General features: G+C 36.6%; 1 protein-coding gene across 1 annotated transcript; it reads right to left on the minus strand.

Moving 5' to 3' along the window:
• Positions 1–7,129: 7,129 nt before the first annotated feature.
• On the minus strand, positions 7,130–8,226 carry LOC108046015. The gene has a single exon (XM_017125568.2). The coding sequence runs from the start codon at positions 8,150–8,152 to the stop codon at positions 7,289–7,291; it is 864 nt and encodes a 287-aa protein (XP_016981057.2). The 5' UTR covers positions 8,153–8,226; the 3' UTR covers positions 7,130–7,288.
• Positions 8,227–12,357: the final 4,131 nt, after the last annotated feature.

Below are 12,357 nucleotides of genomic sequence, written 5' to 3' on the forward strand. Positions count from 1 at the left end.
ATGGAATCTTATCTTATCATAAATTACTTTAATAAACCTCCCCGAAAACCCGAATGGTTTCTGCGAAACTGGTTGTTGTTTTAGAGGCTTCGTGATAAAGATCAGCTCTTGAAATCAGCCACAACATATGTAACTTCTCAGGATTTCCACGGCAACTTTTCGCTAAAGGCTTCAGGCTGGAGTTTCCTTTACGCACTGCGCAGTTTCCTTGGGTTTTTCACCCTCCTTTGATTGAATTCAAAGCTGGATTACGGGGGGAAGTACAAAGCGATGGGACTCTGTTTCTGGAGGAGGGTTGCTTGGGATAGAAAGACAATCGCAGTTTTCCTTATTGCGTCGCAGTTGAAACTTCGAATAGCCATTTTCCCGAGGGAAGTTTCATTTGGTTGGAAAACTGCAAGCTCTACCGGCAGTACAGTCATCCCTGGCACGGTGCGTCCGTGTTCGCTTCCTTCCTTCCTACCCTGCCACCCCGCCCCTTCACTCAGCCACTTCCTTGCGCGTCCTGCGCAGCATAAATTACGCAATTCACTTTGGCGTCCTTTTTCCATACCCTTTGTTCGTTTAGCAAAAAGGGGTATACTCAAAGCGAAGGATTTATTTTATTTGGAAATATTTTCTTCGTTTCTAAATATATTTTAAAAACTCTGAATAAAATGTTGATAATATAATAAATCTGTAACCTTTTTGCTTACTTCCAAAGTAACTAAATCTATGTTTATTTATTTATTTATTATAAATGATAGAATAGTTTATAGGACCAAAGCTAACATAAAAGGCATAGTGCTAGCAGTCGACTATGTTTGTTTAAAGATGTTTATAATTACTTATTATATGTATATATGTTTTTGGGTTTTAAATTAGGATGTACATTTTGTTTACTTTTAACAAATTAAAAAAATTAAATTTTTTATGTACAACCAAATAAAACTTAAAAATTTAAAAACAGACAAAAAAAAGAAAATCAAGTGTTGAAACATAAATAAGTTCAATATTTAAAACAATTTATTTTTTGTCTGTTTATAAAACTATAAAATCAGCTTAAAGGGTGTTTTCCAGTCGGGTATTAATTACAAGTTCAGCAACTCCTTTTTTTTCGCTTTTCCTCTTGCCTCTGTTTGTTTGCAGCGACGCAGTGTGCGTTGTTGCTTATGATTTATGTGCCGCGCGTAGCGATGACACACACACACGCACGGCGAAAGGACACTGCTGCAGTTGAAAAACACAATCCCCTTACCCCGACCCCCTCCCTTCCTTAACCACCTCCTCCAGAATTTTCAAGAATTACACGCAAATTGCACGCAACACGCGAATCGGGCAAAGTGGTCGCGTATGGAAATGACGCGGGAATGCCACTCATGCGTTCCGTTTCGTGCGCCTGCATGTGCGATAGTTCTGTCACAGGCCCCGTATCCGGAAACCGGAGTCCGTAGACCGGAGACCGAAGACCGGAGTGCGCAGTCCGGAGTTCGGAGGACGGAGTCCACAGCCCGGGGTCCGACTCCCCATCCTGCCTCCCAAAAATCCGTGGCATTAAGTCATGCGTCATCCTTGGCTGGGACATGCGTGTAAGCCGGTTATCGCCCGAAAAGCCTGCCAACAGCAGGACACTTTAAATATCTTTATGCATACCATAAATACGTTCTTAAATGCTAATCCTTAAATACCGGCCACCAAGAGCCTCTTCACCCACCGAAATGCGTCACAGGTCCCAAGGATATGACTCAGCCTAGAATGCTAGGAAACTCTAGGAAATGTTGCGGTTGTGGTAAAAGGAAGGGGAAAGCAGATAAGTCACTTGAACGGGTCAAGTTTTAAGGACATTTAAAATATTGTTTCGTACAACAAAAACCATATAATAATCGATTAAATAGCGGCAGCAGAATGGCTACATTTATAATATAGTGTGTTAAACTAAAAACATATGATAATCGATTAAATAAAGGCAGCAGAAAGATAGCCTTTCTATAAAGTATATATTTATACTTTCGATAATTCGTTAGTAAACATAGCCTCTGTGAATTTTTTAGAATTTTTATTTTCATCAAAAATACAAAATAAAGTACATCATAAATGGATTTTCTTGACCAGCATAAAATGAACATCAGCTTACCGACGCTGACTTCTTTTCTAAATTTGTTCAATGTTACATTTACCCATTCTCTTCGTAATAAGAATCAACCGCCCTTGTAAATTCAAATTCTATTCAAACCTGTTAGCTGATTGGTAGCCATTTGTTAAGACCCAATTCGCGTTAAAATGCTTTGCTTGTTTTCTTGATTGACGGAAATTGGGAAAAACCCGTTTGATATCCATGGGAAAATCCAATAGATGGCTTTACAAGATGGCATTGCCTCATTCTCATTAGTTCAGCGCGAAAATGTAAATTAGTTTTAATGATAAAGATGATCTGGTTAAGATAAAAGCTTCACATTCATTTTAGAATTTTATAGATTACACTTATTTGGGTATACATTCGAAAAGAACCTTAAAGTGTAGTTCGACTTGCTGACCTCAGCATCAGCTGGCTGAAAAATGTAATATTTTATTTTTCATTTTTTATAGCTCAGTTTGTTTTTTTGTTTGCATTGTTTTGACAACTTTTTGGGGAGGAGGCGAAAACATTTAATATACGACACCGAGCGTTGCCGCAACTCACTTTTTAATCACTTTTCATGAGCTTTTAATTACACACTTCTTGTTTGGGTTGTGTCGGAATAAAATTTATGAAAAACCAAACGCATAAAATGCTTAACAAGCTCCTGCTGCCCAACCGCAGGACCCATACACACACAAGCACACACACACACACACACGAGTATGTGCAAAAAAAAGATGGGAAAAATATGTGTGCATGTGTGTGCGGGAATAAAATAAAAATATCCCCACTCATTTCCGTTATAATAATGTGTGAAAGGATATTAATTATGAAACAAGCGAACGGCAGGAAGCCCGGGCAATAAAAACAGCAAGCGACAGGAACACCATGCGTGACCAACAATAACAACTACAGGAACATCACAACGACAGCAACAATATATGGCGACTCCGGTATATTGTATTTAATGTGAGTCGGTCGGGGTGCACAGGGAGAAAATGCATAGATACTTTTCCAAAGAAAATTATATTTTCAAAATATATCTTAAAATTGTTTGTAAAAAACTCTTTGAATTTGTATACATTTTAATTCAAGGGTTATATAGCAGTCAAAAAAGATGCTCAAACATTAAAAACTAGTTCCTTAATTTTCAATTTAAATTTGATTTTGCTGATTGTTTATTATTTATTGGAACAATTTTAAAGATTTTCCTTAATTAACAAAATCGCTTTGAAACAAATGTTATATGCCCAACATAAAATTTGCTAAATTAATTGTTTTATTATAATTTATTTAATTTATTTAGTAATTAATTATTATTTATCAATTATAATTAATCAGAAAAAGAAGTAAACCAACTTTAAAAACCCCATTTCTCTCAGTGGAAAGTGGGCGTAGTTGTAGGTGGGTAAAGCGAGGTGAGTTGTGCCGAATTGTGTTGAGTTGGGCGGAGCGGAAACGGGAGCAACATGTGCAACATGTCGAACGGAAGTGTCGGCCATATTCCACACACATGCACACACGCACAGCCATCTAAATAGGCCCACGTCGCACACACACAAATTATGTGTCCTGGCCAAGTAGATTTTTATGTAATGTCGGTCGGTTATTGCTTTCATACATTTATTTTATTTCATTTACCCAAACCGCCTAGAGCAACACCCTGTGTGGCGAATTTCGCATTTTTAAAACTTCTTCATTCGAATACTCTGCCATTCTAAAGGATTTCGTTTAATTAATTATTTAATTGAATTTCGTTGAAATCATATATATTATTATTATTATTCTCTTAATAAATAATACTAACCAATAGTTAAGGTTCTCATTGCATATCATTTTTAATTTTCATAAATAATATATGTTTTATGGAGAATATTACATGCTTTTTTTCAATCGAAATGAATATGACAGTAACTAAATATTACTTGAAATATTAAAACTCCTATTAATTATAAGCAAACAAATTATTTTAATTGTCTTATACATATAAATTTACACATTAGTTGCTGAGTTGAAAAATATGTATTTTTAAGAATAATGCATCTGTAAGTAGAATAATAATTCCCATTTCTTAATACTAATTATAGAAAATGTATTTGTTAAGACACGATTAAGTCACATTTCTTAAACGATTATATATATACAGATTATATATATGTATAGCTTATGTATATACAAATATAACAAAATACATTTGCTGAAAAAAAATGAAATACACCCCACGTTTTATTATTTTTGGGCACTGCTACCGTTTAAAAAAAAAGACTGCACTCGATTTCGCGAAACGAGAAGGACATCTCTTTGTCGTCATTTCACTTATTAAGTTGAACAATTTTTGCCCTGCACTTCATGTCCTGACATCCGAGTCAGTCAACCGGCCGGTGGCCCATTCAGCCAGACATTCAGCCAGTCTGCCGGTGACAGGACCCTCTGCGGCGGCAACTGTCGTCCATCAGAGCCGTGCGTCAGTTGATCACGTTGCGCTCCACGTGACGATGACAGGGACGCCGGAATGCCCAATTCCGAATGCCGGGATACCAGAATGCTCCACTTCACTCCCCTTCACTCCACCTTCCATCCACTTGCCATCCATCCGCCCACGGGCATGTTCTGCGGCTCCTGCGTGTAATTGCCGTTGTAATGTCGCCCGACGCGAATATAATTGCTAAAATGTTGCATAAACCGACAGACGTGCCAATGGTAAATGGCCAATGGGCAATGGCCAATGCCCAGGACTTCAGGCTTCCACTCCGACTCCAACTCCAACTCCGAGTCCGACTCTGAGTCCAGGTCGCGGCGACGACACTTTTCCATTTGAATTTAATTTTAATTTACGCCCAACGGCCGACTCTACTGCTGCTGCTCGTGATGCCCATTGCCATTTTCCGGAAATTGGCAACGGCAATGGCCAGAACATTCCGCATTCCGGACATGGCTCCTGGCTTCTGGCCTGGGACTTGAATGCACACAGAAAAAATTATACAACTTTTACATAGCAAAGATATTTTAACTTTAATTTTGTAAAAATAATAAATGATAAATGAAAAAGGTTCTCTTTACTTTTAAGCATCTTCTTCATGTGTTTATTTTTTTGAGTTGATATTATACAATTTACTTTAATATACTATTTTATATAATGTATAAATATATATTTCATATATATCATTAGTATTTTATACGATGTCCTTCATCCAATTAAGATAGATTTTTGGCAATATATTGCTTGCAGTTGAGAAAAGATTACATGTCTGTAAGTACTCATTACCATTTCAACCCAACATAACTTCATGTTGTCTAAAATATTCCTAATTTATTTAAGATTTGGTCATATATTTACATGTAAAACGCATATTCAACGCCAAATCTAAGTTTTTACTATATCATTTTTAAAGTTATGAATATTATACAGTTTTATATTTTATGGAATTGTTTCTGTAATCTTAGTTCATTAAGAATATGATTTGATTATTTTTGGAGATTTTTGATGGCCCCACTGATACCATGTATAATATAAACAAGCCCCTTTCTTTTGTTTTAAATATTTTTTCAGTGTAAAAATAAAACTAACAGGCAATGCGGATCTGGCCACGTTTCTGACCAAATTCGAGAGGGCTGCCCGCACCGTTGAGTTAATGAGAAGAGACAGAGGTCGGGAGGGGAAAGGAGAAAGGGGAAAGGGGAGAGAATAAAGGATAGATGGGGAGAAAAAGGGAGAAACCCATTGACGGACATTTTATGTGCAACCAGCCGAATTGTTAAAAGAACAGCCAGTCTAATTGAAGAGCTCCAAGCAATTAGTCGATAAATTGAAGTTACAAAACAGCTAGAATCATATATATCCCGCCTAAGTTGAAATAAAAATTAGAAAGGTATGAAACCATATTTAATTTGTAATTCATTAAAAAATCATGAGAAATCAAATAACCAAGTAGATAGAAATATGTATAAGTACAAATTAATTTACACAAATATGTGTAGGATGGACCTAAAAATTTGCCGTGCCTAAAAAAAGACCAGCAATCTCATTAAAAAAATGAACCATATCTTAGCTAATGAAAAAGTTTTCCCATATTAATTAGTGGCCTTAATTCCATATCTATTCGGGAGCTCCGAATTTTCCATTCTGCGTCAATCAATGTGGGTTTTTTTAATGGAGCCGCTTTAGTCATCGCCATAGTGTCTGGGGCTATGAGTAATTTTCCGCTGGCAAAAGTCGTGCTTTCAAGGGCCGACTCATTAAATGCAGAGGGAATTAACAGAGATATAAAGAAATAAAGATAATGCATGAGAAAGATGACGACAAGAGCAGAACTGGAAGCCGACCGATTTGATGAAAACAATTTTCCAAATTTGGCAAAACTATTAACCACGCTACGTTAATTTCATTAGCAAGTCTGCCTTTCTTGTTTCGCTGACCGTGTTTCATCCATACATATATATATACATACATAAATCGCAGCCATTAAATGCGCTAATTAGTTGGTCAATTAGCGTATGCTTACCGGATTGTTTTTGGCTCTTTGTTTGTTGGCCCAAAGAGGCCGGCTTTTGGGCGGCTGAGGGTGGTGCGGTAGGGCCAAAATCAGAGTCACCATCGCTTTGGACGTCAGCGGTTCGGCTCGATCGCCCAACTGTCGCCACATTAATAAATCAGTTTAAATTAATTCAGTTGACAGCTTTTAGTCAATATTGTTGATAAATTGTTTTCTTTTAATTTCGGTTTTTTGGTTATTTGGTTATTTGGCTATTTTCGGTTTTCGGCAACCTGCAGCTGTTGCCAAGGGGGAAAAGAGCTTTGACTGGTCATTAACAGCATTTCAGCTTTGTTAATTAGCTCATTTTGGGACCATAATTCTTGTGGGGATCCCACTGCAGCTTCTCAATGGAAAATAAATCAAAATATTGTTTTAATTACTTAATAGACAGTCAGACAAATATGTTTGTTTATCTTTCTATGATGCTGCTAAGCCATATAAAAAATAACAATTGCTTGGAAGGGAACAAATTTAATCAGTTTTACAGCATTTTTAAGCAGGGTAATTTGAATTTTATTTATTGCGGAAGTGATGGTTTTTTAATAAATATTTTATATACTCTGCTTCTTTTTGGATTGCGTTCTTATTTGGGAAACAAGTTGAAAGGGACTAAAATCCCTATTTAAAAGAGAGAACATAAATCTTGGAAAACAAACTATATTCCCTCGCTGTTTCTGGCATCGCTGAGGACATCGCTCCAGGACATGCTGAACGAATCCTGATCATCTATGTTCCCTCTCTGTACTCTTTCCGATTGAGCATTCTCGAATTCGGCCAGTTTTTGGAGACGGAGTTCCATTCGGCGTTCCAGTTCCTCCGTGCTACTTGGTTTCCGACTAATGGGAGTGTCCCTGCCGAAAAAGGACGATTCGCTGCCCGGCCAACGTGGTGAATTATTTGGACTATTTCGCGAATCAATATTACTGAGATCACTGACACTGGCTGAATAATGTTCCGAAGTCAAATCGATTTCGCTGCTTGAAAGTGGAGTAAAATAAGCATCACCTCCTCCATTTTGAGGAGAATGTTTCTTTACGATTGCAGTATCCGGACTTAATTTTATCATGAGACAGCGACCACGGCACTTGGGCTTTTCCATTTGTAGCAGCCGAATCAGCTCCTCCCGGGAATACATTTCCACATAGGCAAATCCCTTGGGTCGTTTTCCCTTTTTCGGAATAGTTAAAGAACGAATCGAAAAGTTGGTGAAAACCTTGTTTAGCTCGGTTTCTGTGCACTCCATTGGCAAATTGCTGATCAAAGCCAGAAATGGTGGACTTGTTGGTACCATCTCTTCGAGATCGGGAGTACTTAACTTCTTGGGTAGATCGGTCTTGGACTCCTTGGGCGTATCCTTCTGGAAGTAGTGTGATGATGACTGCGAATCCCCCTCTGATGTTTGCACCCGCGTCACGTGCAACATTCCCTCCAAACTTCGACCCGATTCACTTCCGGAAATGGAGGATACGGACGAGAAGCCAACTGGAGGCAACTTGGAACTCCGCGAAGACTTGGACATCTTCAAAAATTAATCAGCCAAAGAAAAAACATATATTTTTAAGGTAATACGTTCGTGTTTGCGTTTGTTAATAATATTTTGTAGACTGTTTGAGTTTACTGAATAATAAAGCAAGGCCAATTTTGGTTTACTATGTTCAATTTTTGTTAAGCTTAAAATTAGCTTGTTAATTATACCAATTTGTTTCATTATTCCAAATCTAGATTTTTCTGGTTCTAGTTTTTAGCAAACATATTGTAAGCTTAAAGTCCAAAATATATCAATTAGCAACTTATTTTTAAACTTTTAAGCACAAAACAGTCAAACTTGTTAATAGATATTTGTTTATTATTCTAAATAATTAATTTTTATCATAGTTCAGTTAAAATAATATATTTATATTTAAGAATGGTTAACATTAATTTATACCTTAATTTTTAGCCTTCGGAGTTTTGGTACACTTTAACTAACTTAAATATGAAAATTACAAACAATGTTTTGTTACTAAATCTGGAAATTAAATTAAATTGTTTGTGTTTAATGGGCATAATTTATATATTCTGACGGCCATACTCCTTATTATTATAATAAGATCTTGATAAGTTATTGATTTTTGTCACTTGGTTATTACTTAGTTATTTAACTCCGTTTATATATAGTTTGCCAGTCACGAAGAATTAGACCAATCAGCCAGATCTTGCGTAGTTATTAGTTTGCTTTAATAACTTATCAATTTGTATCTTGTGGATACTGTCAATTCATAATTCGTGTATTCTCAGGCCGTGATCTCCTTGGAGCACCTGCCCAGAGCCTCAGATATGTATCGAAAATCGACTAGGCAAATGCCAAGGTTCGTGGATCCCAACTGACAACTCTCGGATTTGGTTGGAAAATATCAAAAGTTCAGCAAACAAATGGCATCGAGTTTGAGTTTGAGTTTGGCTAATGCACGGATTGTGTCGTTTTCTGTTTGCTGTTTGTTAGTTTGGTCTTGGCTTGTTGGGTTGGGCAGATACTAGAGGATGGAAGGAGGTTTCCACATTAGGCAACAGGCAACGGGCTACACCCATATTCCGTGGAAAATTGGGTGCGTTGGCCAAACACAAACTAAGGTAAACTGATAAAAATCATGGCCTGCAGCATGAGTGCGAGTACGAGTGGAGTTTTGGGGTTTGGGGATTGGGGTTTGGGGTTTGGGGTTTGGGGCCAAGTAACCGATTGCGAGTGGCCCAGGGGCCCCGAACCACACATAAGTAGTACGTGTCTGGGACCGGGCATTAGGAACAGACAGGCTAAAATATTAGGCCAATTATATTTCAAAAATTTACATGACGATGATGTTGACGATGGCTGGGTCATCCATAACCCAAACCAGTCCCACTGAAAACAATTACCACATCCTTTAAATCGAGCCTATAACCAAGACATTATTAGCTTAATTATTTTAAAAGAATTTATGTATTAAATATTAATTAAAGCAATGGTAAATATAATACTTGTTTGTTTGCATTCGTTTGCATACTTTCCGATTTGGTACTTTCATTGAATCATTAGCAAGGTTTTTTTAAAGATTTTGTTGTTCATTTCTTGGTTGAGTTTATTTACATTATTGTTTTATTAAAATTAAGTTTCTATTTTTATATTTAAAATCGCCTTAAACGTGTATTTTTTCTTACTTTTTTGTAGAAACTTTTGATATATTATAGGCAATAGCAAAAGGGTATTATAAAAAGGCTTTTTAAAGTAAAGTGTATGTTTATAAAAGTACCTTAAATTTATATGTGAAGTGTTATGATGTAAACAGTGAAATAAGGCTGAGTTTGGAACTTGCTTTTGGTATTCTATTATATTTTATCTGACTTAAGATCTGTATTCATGTAATAAAACACTATTATATTTCAGGAGCTGGAAAATATATACGAAAATATAAACCATTAAAGATATTATAAAATCACATACAATTATTTGCGGAGTAAAGAAATGTTCTTAAAAGAATTCTAGGGTTTGATAATATGTACCTAAATTTTACTAGTACTTTGAAATTTTATTTTTTTATCAGTGCAAGTACAGTGTGTTCACGAAGGAAGCGTCAAGTGGCCTCCGCCTCCAGGGTTTTTTTCAACGATATCTTGATGCTCTCACCATTGAACGTGCATGGGCATAAGTCTGGTGTCTGGAGAGCTACTCGTATCTGGGCACTAGGATCGCCTTTAGCCACACGGAATTTTCTTTTCTTTTCGCTTAATTTCATAGGAAAACGCTGTATGAAACGTAGGTGGCAGGGGGCAAAAGGTGCAGCGAAGGTAATTAATTTTGAGGATTAGGCATCGGATTTTGGCGATAACAACGTGTCCCCATAATTCTCATATTGAGGGGCCATACGAACACGTTCACAAGCCCTATCTTTAGCTCATCTTGATGGCTATGGGACTTACTTTACTGTGTCTTCTTTGTGGGTCACCAAAGGGCAGCACATTGAAATTAATAATTGGATAGTGGGAATAAGATGCATAAAGATGTATACAACTTACGTTTGAGCAGCTTACAAATTAACACACAAACTCGTAATGAAAAATATGTATTACTTATTTTATTCGGTAATTTAATTATTAAGTTTCAATAGGGTTAAAACAAAAATTAAAGAAATTATTTCCTTTATACACCTTAAATCATTGCCTATTCCTTATAAAAAAATTTAATTTCAATTTAAATTCATAAGTCATTTTAAGTTTATACAAACATAATTATAAGTGTTGAATTAAAAGTCAACATGAATACCCCCGAATTCATTAAATGCTTAATTTCCAACAAACACAAACCAGAACCAAAATTGTAATTTCTTGATTATTTTCGGTAATTGAACCCATTCAAATAAACGGAAAATATTAAACACAACAAACCACTAATTATAATACCTAATCAGCGTTTTCATTCACCTCTGTTTATTTATTTTGAGGAAAACAAACTACCCCAAAGCCCCAAAAGCAGTCGATCCAAAGCCAAATTCAAAAACCAATGCAGAGCACACAAAACACACGAAAAGTGTTCCACATGACAGCGTGAATAATTTGTCACCAATTGACGGAAAAGCCAAAGAAGGGGCGGTACCAAAATGAAAACCGTCATCAGGTAAATGCAATTAGCCCCGACTGGGGTTTGATTGATGTATTTCGAATGAGCTGCGCCAGGAAAATTAATTAGCTTTAAATTATGTAGGTAGCCCGAAATCTGGAGAGCTGGTGCTGCTGTCACACCCCAAAAACGTACCCAGTTCTATTCCGAGCTTCAAACAAGCTTGAGCACCTTATTAATTAATCAATTGGCTTCGGCAAATTGTCTCGAGTGGAGCAATTATCATGATTTGCTTAAATGCAGCTTATGGTCAACTGGAAAATGTTCATTAGGCGGTTTAGCAATGTGTTCACGTTGTTTCCCTTCCAAAATTCCAAGTCTAAATAATCGGTATTGATTTTACTTCTTGGAATATACTATCTTGGTTTTTTGTATGAATCGATTTTTTTTTCTAGAGACATTAACATTAAATACAACATTTTCTTATGTAGTAAAAATGGATATATAATTCTTATCTTTATAAATGTATTCTTTAATACTGAAACATTAAAATTGTTGAAGTAGAAATATGGAAATGTTATGAATTGATTATTGGCCATATATTTTCTAAGATGAGCAGTCTTTTAAAAATGTGCAACTGTGGGCAATATAATCGATTTGACAATCCTGAGCCGCCCATCGAATTTCTCCAACAACTTTTCAACTTTGCCACCCCTGTTTTGTAATCTTTATGGCCATCTCATTTGCGCCTGGAATCATCGCATAGATGACTTCCCCCGGTATCGAAATCTGGGGAATCTAAGGCCGAAATTGACAAATGCACGGATTGAACAGGCTCGAAATGTGGAAATTTATCAATCGGAGGGGTTTTCACACCGAATCCGGTCCGCAGCGAAACCGGGCACCGGGAAATAATATGACTTTAGCCACGGTTATCAATAACCAGGCATCGATATTTTATGAAAATTGATACGCCACACACACAGCAACACACAGCGGGGATGGAAATAACACACAGCAACACACAGCGGGGATGGAAATAAAAATAAATAATAATGGCCATTATTACAGTTTATTCCATGCTGAATAGTTTCGCCCACTCGTCTGTTTGGATAGCGAGTCCTTCGAGTCCTTTTCGTCCTTTCGCCGATGCC

The sequence above is a fragment of the Drosophila rhopaloa genome, unplaced genomic scaffold, assembly GCF_018152115.1.
Source record: "Drosophila rhopaloa isolate 14029-0021.01 unplaced genomic scaffold, ASM1815211v1 contig_163, whole genome shotgun sequence".
Classification (NCBI taxonomy): domain Eukaryota; kingdom Metazoa; phylum Arthropoda; class Insecta; order Diptera; family Drosophilidae; genus Drosophila; species Drosophila rhopaloa.